The 22,525-nt window shown below is 37.9% G+C and overlaps 1 protein-coding gene across 1 annotated transcript in view; it reads right to left on the bottom strand.

Moving 5' to 3' along the window:
- Nucleotides 1-22,525, bottom strand: part of VPS41 (VPS41 subunit of HOPS complex) — a 129,218-nt gene that overhangs the window by 95,856 nt on the left and 10,837 nt on the right. Inside the window, exons 3-4 of the mRNA XM_070424727.1 lie at nucleotides 9,999-10,106; nucleotides 4,104-4,181 (exon numbers count right to left, since the gene is read on the bottom strand). Of these exons, the coding sequence (XP_070280828.1) occupies nucleotides 4,104-4,181; nucleotides 9,999-10,106 (186 nt within the window). The remainder of the gene's footprint in view (nucleotides 1-4,103; nucleotides 4,182-9,998; nucleotides 10,107-22,525) is intronic.

Genomic DNA, 22,525 nt, shown 5'->3' on the forward strand with positions numbered 1-22,525 from the left:
AAAACAAGTTAGGCATTTTTTATTTGATTAATAAGTTAGTCTCAGCTATTTAAAGTATCTGTATTGCCCTTTTTAGATAGGTGATTTTTTTTTCCCATTTGTGAAAACACAAAGGCTTTACTTTCTCAACTGTTTTTAAATAAATAGAATTCATTAGCAATGCTGCTGCTATCATGTTACAAATAAAAGTGAGAAAAAATTAAGAATGTCTTTTCTCCTAACAGATTATTCCTTTATCACTGATGGTATCTTACATATAGAGAAATTAAGCAAAGATATCTGTGGGCCCTGCTGAGATGTTCACATAGGTTTGCAGTCACCATGGATTTGCACCACACTTGGCTTTCTTGAGCTGACTTTGTTCATGAAGTTTGTCCTCAAAGGTGTTGCACAACAGATGCTTAGGACTTGGGTAGTTTAAGGGGAAGCCCTCTAAGAATTAATTTTAAAGAATAAGAATACATTTATTGTTCCTTTTCTAATTGCATGGTTTCTGGGGTGATGATCCCATTTCTGTTGCATTAACTCATAGAAAAAAATATATACTCTAGGGCAGTGGTCGGCAAACTGCGGCTCGCAAGCCACATGCGGCTCTTTGGCCCCTTGAGTGTGGCCACGAGGTTTCAATCACACTGTACGTGCACGCCCGCACGCGGTATTTTGTGGGAGAGCCACACTCAAGGGGCCGCAGTTTGCCGACCACTGCTCTAGGGCAAGCATGTCAAACTCAAAGGCTAACACGTGCCCAATAAACAAGGCAGGTGACCCACAGGCCACGAGTTTGACATGCCTGCTCTAGAGCAATGTTCTCTGGGAAAAAAAGAATTTTGTTTTTTGGAATTGTCATGTTAGAAGCCTGCAGGCTAGGAATCTTAACAGCATGGCCAGCTGCAGAGGATACCTTATTCATGGTGTCCACCTTTCAGTTAAACCTATTTCAGCATTAAAACATCAGTATTTATTTCTATTCTACTCTATTATTTGAAATAATAATAATTACTGCTCCCAACAAGGTCCTGCCTTTTCATTAGACTACGCATCTTTCCTAAGTCCTTGTTTTTTTATCAGTGGGGTCTAGTGGGCCAAAGTAAAGGTGTATTTTTTTTTAATCTAAATACTGTAGCCAAGAGAAAGCCCATCTTTGCCTAATTGATGAATATCGTCTCCTCAGAAAGCCTCATCTTTTCTGCTCCTCAGTGTTTACTTCCATTTCTGTGATGCTTATATCCTCCATTATCCCTGTATAGGCCCTCGATTCTTCTCTTAGCTCGTTCTTTCTTTTGCTGGTTTCTTATATCGCCACCACCCTTGTTCAAGTCTTTATTGAATCTCAGCTGGGTTATTGCAGTGAAACCCAACTGATCTCCCCACCACACGTCTCTCCTAATCCATCCTTCACAGAGCTGCCCAAGTAATCTTCCCACAGGAGTGCTGGGATTTTGTTACTCCCCTGACTGAGCACACTTGAGTGCCTCCTTGATGCCTGTGGAATAAAACAGAGCTCTTCTCGGCAGCCCTGAGGGCTCCCGCTGTCTGGGCTGCAGTCTTCTCCACGCCATGGCCTGCAGTGCACCCAGACGCGGTGCTCCCGCAACCGCTGAAACGTGCTTTCCCATCTTTGCCTGTGGAGATGCCCAGTGTCCCGCCTGCTCTGTGACACCTTCCTTGATGACCTCACACAGGAGTTCCCCTTTCATATTCAGTGATTGTTTCTGACTCCTTCAGCAAACATTCTGTGAGGATGTGCAGGGGATGTAAAGAATAATTCAATGCAGCCCCCTGATCTCAGGTGTAATTAGTTGCGGAGCTAGTCATGTAAACAGTGACCTATAATATAACGTGTTAAATTCTAAAATAGGGGTCTTACCAAGTGCTGGGGTTACAGGCTGTACCTAAAATACCTTGAAGGCAGGCCTCTTTGTATCGTGGAGGGCTGTTGGTAATATTAGTTCCTCTTTTGTTAAATGCACTTATTAGTAAATTTCTCTTCTGCACTATTCCCTTGCAATATTCCAATAACTTTGCTTTGTCTGGTAAATCTGCTTTCCTTTTATTTTTTAAATCACTCCTTTCTTTGTATCTTTTTTTTGGATACATGTATAAGCAAGGAAAATTGGCTCCGTTTAAAAACAAATAATCTTAATTGGACTTCACACATTTATTTTTCACCATTTTGAAAACTGCCAGTTGTATTTCTTCTCAGGTCATTTATGTACCGAACACACAAATTCTTTTAACAATGGCTTTTCAGTAAAACAGATTGTTTGACAGTGGTATCATGCCTACCAACAGCATAGCGTCTGGTAGCCGGCAAGAGCCCAGCAATTCTAGTATGGATATTAGAAAGAGGAAGTTGGCTGGCTCCTTACGCTGCTGCTCACACTGATTTACTTAGATGTTCCTACTCACGTTTTCCTCGCTCATCTGCCAAACTTAGTACTGGAGACAACCATCCAAGGCATCAAGGGAGACGTCCCCAAAATGTCTACTCTGGACTGTTAAGCAGGTGGGCATTGCAAGCTCTGGGAGAGAATGCGCTGACTCCAGTTAGCTACCCACCCATCTCTCTGCAGAGGGCAACTGCAGGTGTGTAGCACCCCCAGGTCACTGTCTTAAATGTGAACAGTGTTTCAGTGATGTGCAAGTCTCATAAGGGTAACGTTTACCATCTCAATGTGCACCTGATCGAGCACAGTGACAGCAGACAGATAAAAGAGGAAATGTGGACCATTTTAGCCTTTTATCGAAGCTATGTTTTAATCTGTGCCCAGATTGTGAATAACTGTCTTGAATGCACGTTGTGTGCAAGCCAGCCTCCTCCCATTCTCTGCTGGGAAGTGGCAGGCACAGGCAGAAGACGAAGTTTAACAAAAGAAAAACGGCTCTGGGAATCAGCAGTGTGCCAGCTTCCTAGGAAGCAATCCCCTCCAAATCCTCCCTGTGTTTTTAAAGGCTGTTAGGATTTAGGAAACGAACGTCTGTCTAATAAGCCCTCTGCAGACTGAACGGCTGGTCCATGCCCCGGCCTCTGCTGAGGTTGTACCGTCCCGGCAGTGCGCAGCAGGAGATGAAAGTCTGAGCCTTTCACCAGTCAGCTGGGCACAGGCGCTGTCGGTCTTGGGCGGCGGGCAGGGACAGCAGCCTGGGGTTTGAGGGGTCAGGTGCGGTTGCAAATGGTCCTTGTAAGTTTACAGCATCTAAGTCACACCCAATGTGCTCTCATGGGGGAGGTGGTTAGAAACTCCTGTTAGAGGATGTTTTTTAAAGTTTATAAAAAGGCATTTAGGAATGTTTTTAATGAACAGCAAAGACTGATATATAAACTGCTTATAAATTTAACTGCAGAAAATTTAAACCCAAGTGTTAACTTGGAACAGTGATGACACAACAAATGGACAAAATTGTTTTCTTTCCAAAGAGGTGAATCTTTCTCAAAACTTCTTTCCATTTGTCTCATTCCCAAATGATTTTTATTTCTGTGGGCGCAGCGGCCGCGGGAGTGGGGCTGCAGGCAGGCAGGCAGGGACCGGGGCCGCGGAGGGAGGGGCCAGGCGAGGGCACGGAGGATGGGCCAAGACCCATCCCTGTGCCCACCACAGCCTTGCTGCCCACAGTTCCTTTCAAGGTTCATGAATTCGTGCACTGGGCCCCTAGTTACTAATAAAAGGTTTTTCTTTTAATAACATTTCACCTAGACATTGTATAGTGTTATAATTTTAAAAGAACACATATAGAAGTATTTTAAATGCTCCACTTAAATCCAAATGGATGGCTATAACTAACTAAAGAAATGCAATTAAATAAATTTATAAAAGTAGATTTTAAATGGAATTTGTATGTAAAAGATAATCCAGTCAAAATATATAATGTATACATATAAACAGACCTCTTTCTTTATAAGTTTACCTTTAAAATTTTTAGCATATAACATTCAGTTATATAAGTATATACATATATATATATATATATATAAAACGTATGCTCTTAGCACTTGATTTAATCGATAAATATCCTTTATGCTATTAAAACAAACTGCTAATATTCTAAAACACAAGTTTTTGCATGATATTTAGCTCATACATTATTTTATACTGTATACGTACCACATCAAACTTCTGCGTGATGTTCCCCTGGACATCAAGTAAATAAACCTTGCCATAATGTGTGCCCAGTGCCAAAAACTGTAAGAAGAACAAAGAGGTCAGTTTATTAATGTACCATTAAAACACAATTACTAATAAAACCATTTTCAAACTCAAGACTCTTAATGCATAAGTGATCTGTACTGCCTTAGAAGATATCCAATCCTCAGAGACAGTCTATTTCCAGCTTCAAGGAAATAACAGGACAGGGCCTACTTTATTGTGAGAGTGCAAGCCAGCTGTCAGAATGACTCATGAGGACCCTCATCTACTGACAACTAATGGTGTGTATGTGGTCTGTACACAATGCCTGATGGACTGAGGCAGCAAATTAAAATGCAGCTATGAAAGCATGACCAACCTAAGGTTGAACTCAAAGTCAGGAGGGAATTATTAAGCAACTTGCCTCAATTTATGGCAAATGTGTAAATTTGTGCTATCATTTAAATTCAACCTATATACACACAAACAACAAAGTACTATTATTTTAGAAAGAAAAAGCCATGCCATATATCTAGAGATGAAAAAACTCACATATCTAGAGATGAAAAAACTCAGATGTACTTATACTATCAGTTAGCAATAGAATGCCTCTATAAAAGTTAATGTATAATACTGAGTGTAAATGTTTATATTCTAATACAAAAAAAATCTTTTTCTGTCACAAAATAACTGCTGAGCTCCATATTCACCTTATGATATGAAACTAGTTCATAACTTCCATTGTTCCTTTAATCTGCACTAACCTAAAATAAACCAGAAGAAACTTCAGGACTACCTAAAATATGACATGAGATTTTTCTCCCTTTTTATTTCCTTACATACTACTCAAATAGTTCAAAATTCCCTATTTCATTGCATGTAAGCATGCTTCATTGCAACCTATAATGAAATGTTCAAATTTATAGGCACTACTAAGCATTTCAGTCAAGCAGCACAATCTTTAAAAAAATAACCTTATAGAAAGTCAAGATTTAAAAAGATTTATCAAAATGGAATTGCTTAAAACGAAATTTCAGATCAGGCACTTAAAATATGAAGCTACCTTAAAGAGGAGTCACAAAAAGGGAAAAGAAGGGGTTCATTAGAAATTCATCCCCGGCAATGCCTTTCACTCCTGCAAGGTTGCCTTTTTTAAAGAAGAAAAAAGTCCCCTGGGTAAAAAAATCAATACTGGTTAATAAAACATCAGATGTGCAGACATAACTAGGTATGACGATTCCACTGCACAGGCCGCCTGAATGCACCAGGTGCCATGCCGATTACTCATCCAGGGCAGACAGCAAGCCTGGTGAGAAGAGGATGCCTGAGCCCTGGAGAGGGAAGGGCCAGGAGGTAATTCTGGGGGGAAATTAGTTGCATAGAGAAACAAAACCAGGATATTCTCTCCAAAACAAAAGAACATTCTAATCTGAAACAGAGGACTCAGATGGTTGTAATATTTTTCTCTACAGTGACACTGACCATATTTGAATTAAAAAACCATACAATACTAAAACCAAACAGTACTCCACCTCACTATACCCCAAGTACTCTGAAGTACTGACTTCCTCATATATACTGTATTTAGTTTGTTAGGAAACTAAGGTGGGCTGGAGCCTCAAAACGCTTTACTACTAGGTCATTCTCTGACATCTCTGTGAAGGCCATATTTGAACTTCCAATTATATTTTATTTTATTAGTTTGAAAGGTTCTATGTAGGATACTTTATCCAAAGATTAATTCCTTCCCTTTTTCTTATTTTATTCATTAATAGTTAAGATCTGAAATATCAAATAATTATTTTGATTTTATAGCTTAACCTAAAAACTATCATTACTTTAGAATATTGGGGAGGAGGGGGAGGAGTGGTTTTCATGATAAGCTACCTTTTGTTTACAAAAACATTTAATCATTTAGATTAGATAAATCACTGCTGTTCTCTTTTAGAAATAACTTTACATGCCTAAAATAATCCAAGTTTGATAAGTCAATTGGAGAGGTCTTCAAAAATTTATTTAACTATGAAAATTATTGATGAGTCATACATACATTTGCTAATGCTTTTGACTACTTAAAATACAACACACACAAAAAGGCAAAATTGGCCATAAATCACAAATGTAAATACAAGTCCTTTAAATGTGACTAACTTTCTAGTCATTAAAATTTGTAGCTATTGAATTTTTTTTTAATCCTGTCAGCACCTCCAATCCAGGATAAGCAAAAATAAATATAGCTTTATTAGCCCCTTCCAGGTTTAATTACAGAAACTTGATTCATTTTACAAAGTATCAGATTGTGCACCCAATCCTTTTGAACACTCCCCTAACATAACTGCTTTTACTGGACTTTTTGTGTTTTTTGTTGATTTTGTTTGTTTGTTTTCTTTTTAAGTATATTTTTATTGATTTCAGAGAGGAAGTGAGGGAGAGAGAAATAGAAACATCAATGATGAGAGAGAATCATTGATTGGCTGCCTCCTGCATGCCCCCTACTAGGGATTGAGCCGGCAACTCAGGCATATGCCCTAGACCAGAACTGAACCCGGGACCCTTCAGTCTGCAGGCCAGGCTCTATCCAGTGAGCCAAACTGGTGAGGGTGACTGGGCTTTTTGTATGTAAACAGTAGAAGTAACAAACAGTCCTTTGGACCACAGAGGAAACATTTCCAATGTGGTCAGCTGTATATTATCTGTTTCACATAGCATTTTTAGTATCAAAGCAGAGAGTGCCTTCAATTACATAAGAGGAAGTAAGTCGGGCAGTTCATATGTCTTCCCTGGAAACAGTCAATGAATGGCAGAGCTAGGTACAGAATTAAGAGTTAAAACACTCTTCACTGCACCAGAAATCTCATAAAAAGAAACATGAGCCTCAGATCAAGAGTGTATGCTCTAAAAGTTAGCACGGATTGTAGTTCCAACTGTCAGGCTCCTTGACCAAGTTGGTTTAAGTATAGTGTTGATAAAGTGTGATGTCCGAGCATGTAAACTTTGTTCTCCATTTCATCCATTCAATGGTTCATTCAACACACAAAACACAAAAGCACCTACAATATGCTTAGACAATAAGCAAGTGTGACTTAAAAGAGTGACACTACAATGAGGGAGAAAGATATAAAACTATGATTAATTATCATTAAATTTAAGGTTACTTAAAATGGAATATATCTAAGAACTTTATGAAACATCAAAGATATTAGCTGTGCTGAACTCTGAACTTTGAAAGAGTTGGACAATAGGCTCTGAGGCAAATGAGGCAGGCTTGTGGTAAAGACCATTTTAGGCAGAGTGAATACAACTTGCTCAAAGGCACAGAGCAAAAAAAGCAGAAAAAGTCAAGAAATTACACGCAGTTTTACATGACAGAAGCACCCAGTTCATGCCCAGGGGAGGAGACAGGCAATGGGGCAGGAAAGACTGGTTAATAGAAGGCATTAATATTTATGGAGAGATGAAAGGTAGAAAAGTTTAAGGAGGGAGTATGTGTGTCCAAATCATGAAGACATCAGGGAGCCAATGAAGACTTCTAGGAAGGATTATCCGATCAGATTTGAGTTTCTAGAAGAAAGAACTGTTAGGAATGGACTAGAATGAAAGCAAATCGTTGAAGGAAAATAGATTGGTTCACAGTGTGTGCATTAGTTCCAGGGAGAAATAAAGAATGCCTCAACTAAAAGCAAAGGACTCAGGATGGGACTGCATTCAAGCAGCTGAGATGGGGTGGAGTCCAGGCAAGAGATGTTAGGAGTAAAAACAGCCACGCACACCCTGGCTGGTTTGGCTCAGTGGACAGAGCATAGGCCTGTGGACTGAAGGGTCCCGGGTTTGATTCCGGGCAAGAGCACATGCCCGGGTTGCAGGCTCGATCCCCAGTGGAGTGTCTGCAAGAGGCAGTCCATCATCTGGTTAATGGATAGACAAAATGTGCTGTTTATACAACGGAATACTACTTTGTGCTATTTATACAAAGGAATGAAGTACATGCTATATCACAAGGAATCTCAAAAACATTACGCTAAGTGAAAGAAGCCAGACACAAGAGACCAAACAGTGTTTGAGTCCATTTATATGAAATATCCAATATAGGCGAATCTATAGAAAGAAAAAGTAGGTTAGTGATTATGTGGGGCTAGAGTTAGGTCTGTTCCATGACATAGCATATATCACTAGGAGAGAAGGCAGAAAATGAGGTGAGACGAAGACCAAAAGTAGACTAAAAGGCCCTTGAACAGGACGAAGAAAAGAAAGATGGGTATGGATTCAGGTGAGTTGAGAAAGGGGTCGGGAACTGAGGCTGACCATGCCTGACAGTTTCAATTTTCTTAATTAAATAGAAATGACATCACCCTCTAAAAGTGAAGGAATAGCGATTGAGAGGAGGGTTGAGGACTAAAGAAACTGACGAAGAACCAATAACAGCATTTTTAGTGGCTGAGGGATACAACGAAGGACAGGGGCATCAGAGAACTGAAGATGCTGGTGAAGTTAGGAGAGTTAACCATTAGACAGAAAATTTAAAGAAAGAATGGATCAGAAATCAGGGCTCTATAAAGTCACAGAACAGGATTAGAAAAATGAACACAGAAGCCTGACAAACAGAGAGTATATTTAAAGATCCTCAAGTTCCAGGTCCTGACACCATCCGGAGTGTGGCCTTAATGGCGGGAGATGAAACCGGGCAGAAGTGTAATTAAATTAGGTTGAAGAACTGCAAGGCCAGTCTTCAACGAATAAAGGAAAGTGATAAGGAAGTGATGGGAGCTGGCAGCATGGGGGGGTGGGGGTGGGAGGGTAGGTGGTGGTGCAGCTAAAAGGCAGGTGCCTCAAGAAGGGTGTTTCTGGTAAAACCAGAGACAGCAAAGGTTCTAGTGCAGGGGTGGGCAAACTTTTTGACTCGAGGGCCACAATGGGTTCTTAAACTGGACCGGAGGCCGGAACAAAAGCATGGATGGAGTGTTTGTGTGAACTAATATAAATTCAAAGTAAACATCATTACATAAATGGGTACGGTCTTTTTTTTTTAAGTTTTATTCATTTCAAAAGGGCCGGATCCGGCCCAAGGGCCGTAGTTTGCCCACGGCTGTTCTGGTGACAGGTTGAGTGAGTACAGGAATCTGCTTATAATTCAATGAAATTTGAAGTACAAAGGAACTGGGTGGGGCAAGGAAGAGGATGAGCAACACTGATGGTCACACAGGATAAAGCAGGAATTGGATCAAAGTTGGGAAGTCTGCCTTTTGTGGAGGACAAAGGCTCACTCCTGGGGCTCACAGGGCAATAGTCGAAACTGCCTGGCTTCCAATACTCCAATTATGACACATTTTGTTTTGGTCCAAGAATGGGCTAAGGGTGCTGTACAGTACTTAGCCTGCACTCAGAAAGCTGGTGGGAGCTTTGTTTCAGCAAAGACTCAGATGTGGAATAGATTAATTCATTCATATAATATATATGTAATAATGTGGGGTCATTCTACTAATTCCTAGTAACTCCAACATAATCCCTTCTACTCTTATGAAAGCACTGAGCTCCACACTATTTCTAATCTTAATACTTTTCTATTCTACTACTTAGGATTTGAGGAATTAAGTAATAGTCTTTCCAAGAACCACTTACTATAAATCTTGTACATCCATCCTTGTCTAAATTCTACTTGATACACCCTTACAGTGTTCTCTCTGTGTGTGCACAAATACATATATATAATGTTTTTGGTCATTGTTTTGATTTTTTGTGGTGAGGAAGAAAAGAGGAAGAGTGGCAGAAGACACAATTACAGTGAAAAATCACCTCTAAAAGCATCAGGACTCCAAAGGATAAGCAAGCTTACAACAGAATGACTTACACAAGAATCACCTACAAGGGCTACCTTACCTTGTCGTGGACCGTCATGCAGCTAGCGGCATCCTTCTGAAGGATTTCAGTTACCCCATTGGAAAGCCTTTCATACTTAAGTTTGGGTTCCTCTTCACTCTCTTCTTCCTGCACAGAAAGCAGAGAAAATGACCATTGCCATGGATTTATCTGATACTGTCCAAGACTCAAAACATATTTCTTAAGGGGGACCCAGAGATGGTTCCCTCAATGATTATCAATAACTACAACCAGCCGAAACCGGTTTGGCTCGGTGGCTAGAGCGTCGGCCTGCGGACTAAAAGGTCCCGGGTTCGATTCCGGTCAAGGGCATGTACCTTGGTTGCGGGCATATCCCCAGTGGGAGATGTGCAGGAGGCAGCTGGTCGATGTTTCTCTCTCATTGATGTTTCTAACTCTCTATCTCTCTCCCTTCCTCTCTGTAAAAAATCAATAAAATATATTTTAAAAAAAATAACTACAACCATAGCGAAAGGTAAGGTCTTCATGTTTCACTTTTCCAACGAGGTGTATCAACTGCTACAACGAACTGTAAGTTATTTTGGTAGAATAACTTCAAAAGTTGAAAACAGGATTATACACACTTACTGTTAATAGTAATCAACTGTGGCATATTAAATACAAAACTGTCTGACCACTATGCAGACATATGCCAAAGAAAGTGAGTCGGCAAAATATTTGTCATTATGACCTCCTGGTCATAAAAGCTCACAGCAGTAAGAAAGGAATATAATAAACCTCTAAAGGACATTATTATATTTCAAAAATATTAATATTTTTGTCAGATTTGAGAATATCTTAATTAGAAGACATAACCACAAAAACTAAATCAAAGAAAATTGTAAATTTTATATAAAGCAAAATGTATTCTTCCCCTTCAGATAAAAAGTATTTTAACATTCCTTTTAAATAACTGGTAGTCCATGAACAATCATTATTTATTTAGTTTATGTTAGAAAATATTTGTTTACTCTTATATAAATAAACCTACATATACATTAAAATTTCTTAATCAGCCATGGCTGGTGGCTTAGTGGTTGAGTGTCAACCCATGAACTAAGAGGTCACTGGTTCGATTCCCAGTCAAGGCACATGCCCGGGTTGTAGGCTCAATCCCTAGTAGGGACCTACAGGGGGCAGCCCATCAATGTTTCTCTCTCACTGGTGCTTCTCTCTCTATCTCTCTCCCTTCCTCTCTAAAAACCAATAAAAACATATTTAAATAAATAAATCCCCTCAGGTGAGGATTAACAATAACACAATAAAATAAATTTCTTAATCATTTATAGGTAATATTACTAACTTTATATCTTTAACCTCGGTGTTGAAACAGCATCACAAGATATCCTTAATCCTCACAGTTAAGTTAGGAAATCTCTAATGACTATAATGGCCATTAATTAATAAATCAAGGATAGATATAAAAATTACTAGAGTGATTCTGAAAAATATTTTACTTTACTGCATTGGTATGTAATGAGAAACCAAACAATGTGCATATATCAATACTTGTGATAGGATAAAGCTGGACAAATCAGAAGTTCACAAAAATAATCTACTCATGGACTGCAGGCAAGATGTCAGCTTAGGTTTCGACCATCTGAAGGTTAAAATGGGGTGAGATTGTCTGCTTCCAGGATGACTCTCTCAAACAGTTGGCAAGCTGGTGCTAGCTGTTGGCAGGAGGCTTTATAGTTCCTTGTCTCATGGACCTCTCCTCAGGACAGGAAAGGTGACTTCCGCCAGAGTAAGTGATCTAAGAGAGAGCTTCAATGCTGCATATGGCCTAGCCTCAGAGGGCGTACACTGACACTGCAGCAGTATTCTACTGATCATACGGGTCAGTCATGATTCAGAGTGGGAAGGGAGGACACAAGCGCAGGAATAATAGGAGGTGAGGATCATTGGAGGCCATCATGTGGTCTAGCTACAGAGCAGCGATTATATTTTAAAAGCAATAAACCTGGTTTTAAGAAATCAGCATTCCACGCATATGATGAGCTGTCAAATTTTCTTCCCCAAGTATATACAGACTACTAGTTGTTTATTTAGTAACAGTGTTAAAATCAAAGACAATGTTAACTACTATTTGCAAGAATAACTTTAAGAACTAATAGCAACAAATGGACATATAATAAGCACAGTTATCTAAAAGACCAATACTTCTTTTAAAAAGTAACTAATGATTATCAACCCAACCCAAGGAGCTGTTACATGTCAAGAAGTGACCTGTTATTAAAATAAAATATGAAATAGCTCATCAACCAAGTATAAAGAACCTAGAAAAAGGAAAATCGCAAACAAAGCCACAAGTAAACACTTCTACTTATGTACTCACAAGCAAGGAACAGAAATCATTACAAAGTTAACATAAAATGTGGCAAAAATGATGTGTGCATTCTGAAGTAAATGTGTTAAATACAAATTGCATCCTGAATGGTAGTCTTTATAATAAGATGCCACATGTTGCTCAAGTCTGGACATCAAATGTGCATCCAACGTGAAAAGTTAATTCTAGCCTCTAGACTATTTTGCATAAAAGCACTCATCCACGGACCATTAGATAAAGTTACTGTAAATAAGGTTTGCCTGTCTTATTTATAAGTGAAAACTAAATAATTCCTCTCACATAAATATATAAAAATAAATCCTTTCACAACACAGTTCACTGGAGCATTCGTGCCAGGCTTCAAAAACCATAAATAAAATGAAAACTCCAATATTAGGCACTTGATGTAGCATTTCACACTTTTCTGACAGGTATCTTTTATGTTAAGCTAAAAGCAAGCTAACGGTGAATTTTTAAGTTTTTTTTTCTGCTTGCTGTAAACAAAGAAAATGGAAAGTGATTCAAAAATACAATTCACAGAGGTTATTCTACTGCTGCAGACTATATATCACATTCTAAATAAAAAACAATTTTTTAAAAAATCAAGCAGATTTAATATAGAGTTTTACTTTTTTTAAAATTTAAACACCAAAAAGGCTTCTGTACAACTTGAACTTCCAAGGAAAACCATCCAGTGTTAATAAAAAGCAAATCGAAATTTTTGTGAAATTTTCATAATCAGACAAACCTACAAATAAAACCATCAACAGTGTGTTGAGATGACAGTTAACTGCGTTTCTATGACAACCCAGTGGAACAGTACAAGTCCTGAAATGCAGCTAAGCAGAGATATGAAGAGAGTGACATTTACCCATACAGGAAAAATTTGCAGCTTTCCTTTAAAAAGAATCAATTCTTCAACTAACATGGATTTTCACTCAGTGTATATTACTTTTAATTCAAGACAAGTCCTTTAAACCATTGTACAGGATTCTAGAACACTCCAAAAATAAATTTCATATCACAGTCATTCTTACTGAATTTTGAACTTAAAAGCAAAAAAAAAAAAAAAGACAACTTTTGGAATAACAAATTAAGGCAAGCCTCTTATTTTGTTACTAACATTAAAGGTAAATTTGCATGGTGGGAGTCCTGTCACCGGACATAGATACCAATGAGAATACAGCCCTTTTCACCTGATAATTTCAAACTTGGGTATAAGAAATTTTTTGGTGTGTCAACCAACTTTTCATGATGTTTTAATTTTATCCATATTTTCACACACTGGTACATTTTATAAACCATTACAGTCCAAATGAAGACTTGGATTTTATTTTTTTTAAATGTGTGTTACATGAATTCTGGAGGTTAACAGAAAGATCACTACCTTTTCTGTTGTTACTATTAATATTAGAACTTAAAATTTTATTTCTGGATACTATTTATTAAAATCCAGTTTTGTCTTGTTTTATTTTTTTCCACCCCACAAAATAAAATTGCACTAGATAGACTGAAGAGGAGAGGTAAGATACAAAGTCCAAGTTAAGTTAGTGAAAAATACCACCAGTTGAGCACTCCTAGACAATTCACAATCTCACTCTGTGGAGATGGCCTTTATCCCACCCAGCTTCACCTATGAGAAAGATCTCAGCTGAACCTCTAGGAACTTTAATAAGATGATTGATTGGTTTCCTTGGTCTCAGGCCATAAACTACATCTGACCAGGGACAAATCCTTTTAATAAATATTCAGTGTTTTAAAGCTAGACATAATAGGGAACACTCACATACTCAAAAAAAATTCTTGTTAAAAAAATGCAATTTAAACTTCCACACTGAAAAAGCAAGTATTAATAAAAAGCAAATTAATAATCAATCATCAATAGAAAGGTATAAAATGAAGTCTTTCCTCTAGAACATTCTCTATAGAATTCTAATTACCTTAAGGAGAACTGAAATATTCAAAACGGGTAAGTCAACCTTCTAAGTTTAAGATTTTAAAAAAAAATCTATCAAAATCTAATATCAGAACACTTCAATTTTAGAAAATTTACATTTTAAATAATTCTCTCTTCATAAATCATAGCCTATATTAAAATATTTATTTTTATTACTATTAGAAAAGATAGAGGGAGAACAAAAACAAAACAAAACAAAACACAGCTGGTGTCAAATACAAATATAACTTTTTTTAAAAGCAGAACTGAAATTATACTGTAAGTCAATCAAAGCATACAATTTGAGTCTCAAAAACACAACTAACAAAATTTTTAAGAGATCTATTCACTATATATTATCAACAAAGTAACATAAATACTCAAAAAACTACATATCACTGTATAAATCATATATAATTATACATTTATATGAAACTATAATGGTATCAATAAATGTACATGGACAATAAAGGACATCTCCAACTATGCTATACCAATCTTGAGCCTTTCCAGAAAAAAAATACTATGATGAGAAATACTGTATAAAAATGTAAAATGCATATGGTTAAATAAGTGGTCTTCAACAGGAGGTGATTCTGTGCTCCTAGGACATTTATTTATTTGGCAATGTCTAGGACATTTCTGTTATCACATCTGAGTGGGAGGAGATGGTGCTATTGGTATCGAGTGGGTAGAACCAGGGATGATGCTAAACATCCTACAATGTACAGGACAATCTCCCAGAACAAAAAATTATTTGGCCAATAATGTTAAGGTTGAGAAATCCTGGGTTAAATAAATTTCCAAAGATTACTGTATAAACATTAAAATCTATTTTTAAAGACTAATAACGAAGAGAAATGTTCTCAAAACGTATTAGGTGAAAAAATAGGTCATAAAATCTGCTTTGCATGATCCAAATTTTATTGAAGAAATTTATACACACACATGAGGAAAAGGGGACCAGAATACTAGCCACCAAAACAGTAACCGTCCTGTGCTTCAGTCTCTTCATCTGTAGAACGGAAGTGATAATAGGACCCATATCGCAGGGCTGCTGTCATTCCAGAAAACAGAAAATAAAAATCCCTAATGAGCTGTTACCAATATTTTCTAAATTTTCCAAAATAAACATGTATTATATTTACTACAGAAATAAGTATATGACAACCGTAGCTGGTTTGGCTAGGGTCCCAGGTTCGATTCCGGTCAAGGGCACATGCCCGGGTTGCAGGCTGGGGTACGCAGGAGGCAGCCAATCAATGATTCTCTCTCATCATCGATGTTTCTATCTCTCTCTCCCTCTCCCTTCCTCTCTAAAATCAATAAAAATATATATTAAAAAAATAAGTATATGACAAAAATAAATAACATTTTAAAGCCATTGTTCAACATCCTCTTCAAAACTTTGTATTTACCGAACTAAGATGCTTATCTCTGAAAGCTGCTTTCCTTATCATAGCACTTTGGAAAAGTGAGAAAAAATTGAGCCTCTAATAATTGAAGAGCTCTTCTTAAGATTCACGAGATATGCAGTCTTCATAAACCCTGGTCTCTCCTTTGCCCTGTAGTATCAGAATTTCATGTTCAAGTGAAGAAGGAAAAAAATAAGGTGAAGGTTCTCATGCCCTAAGCCAAACACCATAAACAGGTTCAAATCCCATCATTTACTTTATATTGGGAAAGCGATAAGAATATATAGGGGAGGACCAAAAATGAAAAAAGCAAATAAGCTTTTCATTTCTTTCCAGCCACATGGAATAACCTTATCAATCTTCAAGATATGACATTCAGGTGGACAATTCCTACCACTAAAGCCAACATAACCCTCTTTTCCTTTCTTCCCTCCTTAGAAGCAGGGTTTATGCCTTTTCATTGTTCTGAACTTCACCTACCAAAACTGTGTGTACAGTCATGCAGCTAGCGTGACTATAGGTACCTAATAAACAACAGTGAAAACAAAAGTATGTAGTAACAGCAGACTGAGTTTAGAAAGAAGCTTTTTAAAGACATTCTCGTTGAGATTTCCAGACAGGAAAAGCCAAATCATACACTATCAGCCAAAAGGAACCTCAGAGATCATCTAAGCTATGTATTAATTTACAGACAGGGTGGCTATTCTGAAACAGTATACATTATAATTATAGACAAATATACAGAAATGAAGCTGTATCACCATCTAACAATAGTAGCAAAGAGGTCCTGCCAACTAAATTTTCATGAAAATTACATTTATGTATAATTTATGTTTATTCTTATATAAAAAGGAATATGCTACAGTTCTTGGGATTATCTTATATTTTAGAGAAGATTGCAAAGAAGCACCCTACTAGCTACCCCCGTCAAAGTCTCTGACAGCTTATCAAATGTTTCTATGAAGATAAAAACCTACAGTAACATTAAAAATTAAGATAAATGATTATCAAAATCAAGGGGAAAGCTAATACTTATCTTCAATATGAATTAGAATTCATGACACACCTTGACTTGTTTGATGAAAACATAAACTTCCTGACCAAAAGGTAGAAAGATGCTTTCAGCAATCCCACCAGCCCTCCTTGCCCACGACTGGGAGCCTGCTCCTCTAGACCAAGCAGACACCCTCCTCACCCCTTAGAACTTGTCCTCCAAAAGGAGGTGACCATGGCCATTGTTTCTCCACACCAAGGCTTCCAGCCCTGGCCACCAACTGTCTACATCCTTCTTCTACCAGCAGAAACCACAGCCCATAACAGCTGGGCAGTGCATTATCGATGGTCTAGGACCGTGGTCGGCAATCTGCGGCTCGAGAACCACATGCAGCTCTTTGGCCCCTTGAGTGTGGCTCTTCCTAAGCCTTAGGAGTACCCTAATTAAGTTAATAACAATGTACCTACCTATATAGTTTAAGTTTTAAAACTTTGGCTCTAAAAAGAAATTTCAATCGTTGTACTGTTGATATTTGGCTCTGTTGACTAATGAGTTTGCCAACCACTACTCTAGACCATTACACTCCATCTTCTCTGGACTCCTTTCATTTCTTGAACTCACTAATCTCTTTACTGCCTTATGGACTGTGCATTTATTGTCCCCTGGAATAATCTACCCATCTAGTTGTTCAACCTGACTCCTCTTTCACTTACACCTGCAAATCCTAGTCAGCAAATATCCTGGCTCTACTTCAAAAATACCCTAAGTCCTTTTTCGCCTCTAATAAGAGTTCCCAAAGCCTCATAGCTAATCTTGTTGCTTCCTACTTGCTACACACCGCTACCCCAGAATTTTTTCAAGCAGCATCTAGAATAATCTTACTAAAACAAAGCTTCTGCACAGCAAAAGAAACCATCAACAAAATGAAAAGGGAGCCCAGAACATATTTGCCAATGATACATCTGCTAAGTAGTTAATTTCCAAAATATATAAGGAACTTAAACAATTTAACAAAAGGAAAACAAATAATCCAATTAAAAAATGGGCAAAGGATCTAAATAGACATTTCTCCAAAGTGGACATACTGATGTCCAAGGGACATACGAAAACATGCTCAAAGTCACTAATCATCAGAGATGCAAATTAAAACGACAATGAGATATCACCTCATACCCACCAGAATGGCAACCATTAACAAACCAATGAATGACAAATGCTGGCAAGGATATGGAGAAAAGGGAACCTTAGTACACTGCTGGTGGGAATGCAGACTGGTACAACCACTGTGGAAAACAGTATGGAGTTTCCTCATAAAACTAAAAATGTAACTGCCATTTGACCCAGTGATCCCACTTCTAGGAATACATCCTAAGAATCCTAAAACACCATTCACAAAGAATAGATACACTCCTATGTTCATAGCAGTGCTATTTACAACAGCTAAGATCTGGAAATTGCCCAAGTGCCCATCAGTAGATGAGTGGATAAGAAAGATGTGGTATTTATACACCATGAAATACTATGCAGCTGTATAAAAGAAGGAGCTCTTACACTTTGAGACAGCATGGAGGGACCTGGAGAGTATTATACTAAGCGAAATAAGCCAGTCAGAGAAAGACAAGAATCACATGATCTCACTCATACGTGGAATCCAATTAACAAAATAAACTGATGGACAAAATAGATCCAGAGACATAAAAGCATTGAACAGAATGATGAATCTCAGAGGGAAGGCAGGGAGAGTGAAGGAGAGACTAACCAGAGAACTTTATGCATAACCCATGGACACAGACAATAATGTACAGCGGAGGCCTGGTGGGGAGCATGGGCAGGGTGAGGTCAATGGGGGGAAAGGGGGGAATATCTGTAATACTTCCAACAATAAAATTTGACTGATTGATTAAAAAACGACTCTCCTGCTGGGCTGTGGTGGCTCAGTGGTTGAGCATCCACCTATGAACCAAGAGGTCATGGTTCGATTCCTGGTCAGGGCGCATGCCTGGGTTGTGGGCTTGAGCCCCAGTGTGGGGCATGCAGGAAGCAGCCAATCAATGATTCTCATCACCAATGCTTCTATCTCTCTCTCCCTCTCCCTTCCTCTCTGAAATCAATAAAAATATATTAATAAAAACAACAACAACAATGACTCTCCAATGGCTTCCCATCTTACAGTAAAAACCAAAGTCCATACATTGACTTACAGGCTCTATGTTCTTGGCCACTCATTACTTCATTTGCTACCACACAGCTCCAGCCCCACTCACATCCTTGAAGATGTCTAGCATGACCCCACCTGACCAGACTGCATTTGCTCTTGCTTTTACCTACAAGACCTTTCCCCCAGGTATTTACTCACATTTCATCTCCTTAGAGAGGCCATTCCTGACCAAGACAAATCAACACCTCAGTCCATGCCACAGTCCTCTTACCCAGTGTTATCTTTTTTATCTCCAGTGTTTATTACCACCTGATATATATGTTTTTGCTTACTGTCTCCCTCCTTTATCAAATACTGGTGTATGTTAGCACCCAGAAAACAAAAGTACTCAATAAATATTTGCTAACTGAATACAATGATCAATCAGTCTATCTTGGACTGCCTAAAATAATTTTTCTCCTAGGTAGTGAAATTATAAATTCTGTTCAAAGATATATTACGCTAGAGTCATGTTTATCTTTCTGATCTCTAACAAGTGGAAGAAATATAGGTTCACAATCTGTATTTGCATCCAGAAAGTTTCTACTAAGTTTCCAAACATAATTTTTATAATATATGCTTCAAAGGGAATGTTTATCCATGCCTGTATGAATGATGCAATAGTCAGCAGAACCTGTTAATATTAATAGCTCATTAAGTGAAAGAACAAATTTTAAATTCAAAGGCAATTTGGAAGGATCTATTTTAATCCCATGCTTCATTTTTCTCACCAATCAATCTCATAACAAGGTGCATTACCATTTTAGTTACTATAAATTTGTTTATTATAATTAATACATGTAAAGAATCAATTTATATTTTAATAAATTATTCACAATGTTCTACTCACCAGGTAAAATAAATAAATAATTTTTGTGTGATGCATTTCCTGACTTCAAAAAAATCTATCTCCTGATTTCTCATGACTGATTTTTATTTTAACAAATCTGAAAAAGAACTCTCCATGTGGCTGATACATCTAGAAGTTGCATTTTATTTTAATATCAGTTTCTCAGTCAACAAAAATTGCATGTTGGTTTATTTTAAATAGCTACTTATCAGCCCACAGTTAATATGTGTAACATGTTCAAGGCCTCCTAATTGTGACATTTGCAAGAACTAAGCCAGATCTGAATGGACATCTATTTAGGGAGTATGTTTGTTAATAATGATAACAAAAGTTGTAAAGACAGAGGTGGCACTAATTAACTCTCTGTCATTACATGCCATGGCTCAGGCAAGGGGTGATATCATTTATATGCAATCTTTGTTACAAAGGAACACACTATAAACAGAATAATCCTTAGTTTAACTAGTCAGCTGCTTTCACAAACAACAAAAAGTCACTGGAACCCATACCTGGTACAAAGCAGATCTTATTACAAATTGATTTCCATTAAGTACGTTCCTCTACTTCCTTGCCACCCTTCCTTAGCCTAATGGTTTTTCCCCTGTTATTCTTCTCTTTGCTGCACAAGTTCGATCTTGAAATGTTAGGCTAACAATTTGATGCTTCTACTGCAAACTTCTTTGTACAACATATTAAACTCTTTTAAAAAAACGTGAAATATACTTCTAAATAATAATATACCAAGAACCTATTCAAAGTAAGCAGGGCTTTAAAAAGTACATATCTCCATGAAACAGAGCTGCTTCAGTTTCCAGCTGTATGACCACCAAGTACTCCACAGCACACTGGTCCATACATAAATAGGAAACACCCTACGGAAAATGATGACATTTCTGTATTATTGATACCACAATTTCCTCTCCCTGCACCACTGAATCTACTCTGAAATAAATCTATGATATGTTAAACCACTACAATTTTGGAACTGTTTGTTACTGTAGTATAGACAGCCTCTCCTACCTTATACAGTACCTGATAAGTTGTGGTTTGTATTAAATGAGATAATCATATAAAGCATTCCGCACAACCCATAGCACATAGTAAGTGGACCTGAAAAATTGAAGTAAGTGATGATTCTTCATTACTTAAATATTGTTTTCCTTTAAAATACACAAGAATGAATCAGATAAAAGAATTACCTGGCAAGGATTTTAAAGCAGCCATCATAAAAGTGTTTCAACAAGCAATTTTAATATCCTTGAAATAAGTGAAGCACTAGGATATCTCCTCAAAGAAATAGAAGTTACTAAAAATGAAAATTTTATAACTGGGAAGTATAATAACCAAAAGAAATAACTGATTGGATGGGCTCAATAGCAGAGTGGAGATGACAGGAGAAAGAACCAATGAACTTGAGAACAGATCAATAGAATTTACCCAATCTGAACAATAGAGAGAAAGTGACTAAAAAAAATTAATAGAGCTTCAGGGATCTGTGGGACAATAACAAAAGAGTCAACACTCATACTAAAAGTCCCAGCAGGAGAAGAAAGAGTGGAAGTGAAAATTTATGCAAACAAAGAAATAATGGCTGAAAACTCTCCAAATTTGGTGATGGACATAACTCTACAGATTCAAGAAGCTGAGGAAACTCCCAAAAAGACAAATCAAAGAAATCCACACCAAGAGATATTATCATTAAACTTCTGAAAACTAAAGTAAAAACGCACACCCAGCCCTGGCTGGTTTAGATAAGTGGTTAGAGCACCAGCCCACTGACCAAAGAGTTGCAGGTTCAACTCCTGCTCAAGGGCACATACCTTAGTTGCAGGTCCCCTTCTATCGGGGCATGTGCAGGAGGCAACCAGTTTAGATGTCACTCTCACATGATGTTTCTCTCTCCCTCTCCTCCCTCCCTTCCACTCTCTCTAGAAATCAATTGAAAAAATATCCTCGGGTGAAGATTGAACTCACACACTCACACACTCATACACACACACACACACACACACACACACACACACACTTGAAAGCAGCCAGGGAAATGTGACACATTACTTATAAAGGAGCACCAACTCAAATGACAATGCATTTCTCATTTGAATAAGAGGCCAGAAGTAAGTGGCACAGCATTTCTCAGAATCTGAAAGAAAAGAACTATCAATTGCAAATGCTGTATCTGGTGAAAATATCCCTCAAAAATGAAAGGGAAATAAAAAAAACATTCTCTGATGAACAAAAACTAAGAGAATTTGTGGCTTGTAAACCTTTTCCTAAAAGAATGGCTAAAGTTTTCTAAACAGAGAGAAACAAAAGATAGATAACAAAAGAAGACTTAGAATTTCAAAAAGAATATAAGAAGGATGAAAAGGGGTACATATAGTAAATTATCCTTTCCATGAGTTTCTTAAATCATATTTGATAGGTGAAGCAAAATGTTTATTACCAAATGATGTGCTCAATGAATGTAAAAATTTAGGACAACTGGGTTTAAAACGTGGGGAGGGTAAAGGGACATACATGGAAGTAAAGTTTTTATACTTGATAAGAAGTGGTAAAATATCATGGATACCAAACACTCAGAAAAATTATGTACATACTAGAGGACCAGTGCACGAATTCCTGCATGGGTGGGTTGCAGCTGATCAGGGCGAGACTGGCCAGGGGGCGGGGCCCTGGGAGGTTGGCTGGCCAGCCCCACCCCCAATTGGGGTAGGGGGTGATTGAGGGCAGGGCCGACCAGGGAGACTGGGGAGAGGGGCCACGGGAGGTTGGCGTGCTGGCCCTGCCCAACTGGGATGAGGGG

Source organism: Myotis yumanensis, unplaced genomic scaffold, assembly GCF_028538775.1.
Source record: "Myotis yumanensis isolate MYYU_CA2020_CCGP unplaced genomic scaffold, mMyoYum1.0.hap1 SCAF_9, whole genome shotgun sequence".
In the NCBI taxonomy this organism is placed as follows: Eukaryota; Metazoa; Chordata; class Mammalia; order Chiroptera; family Vespertilionidae; genus Myotis; species Myotis yumanensis.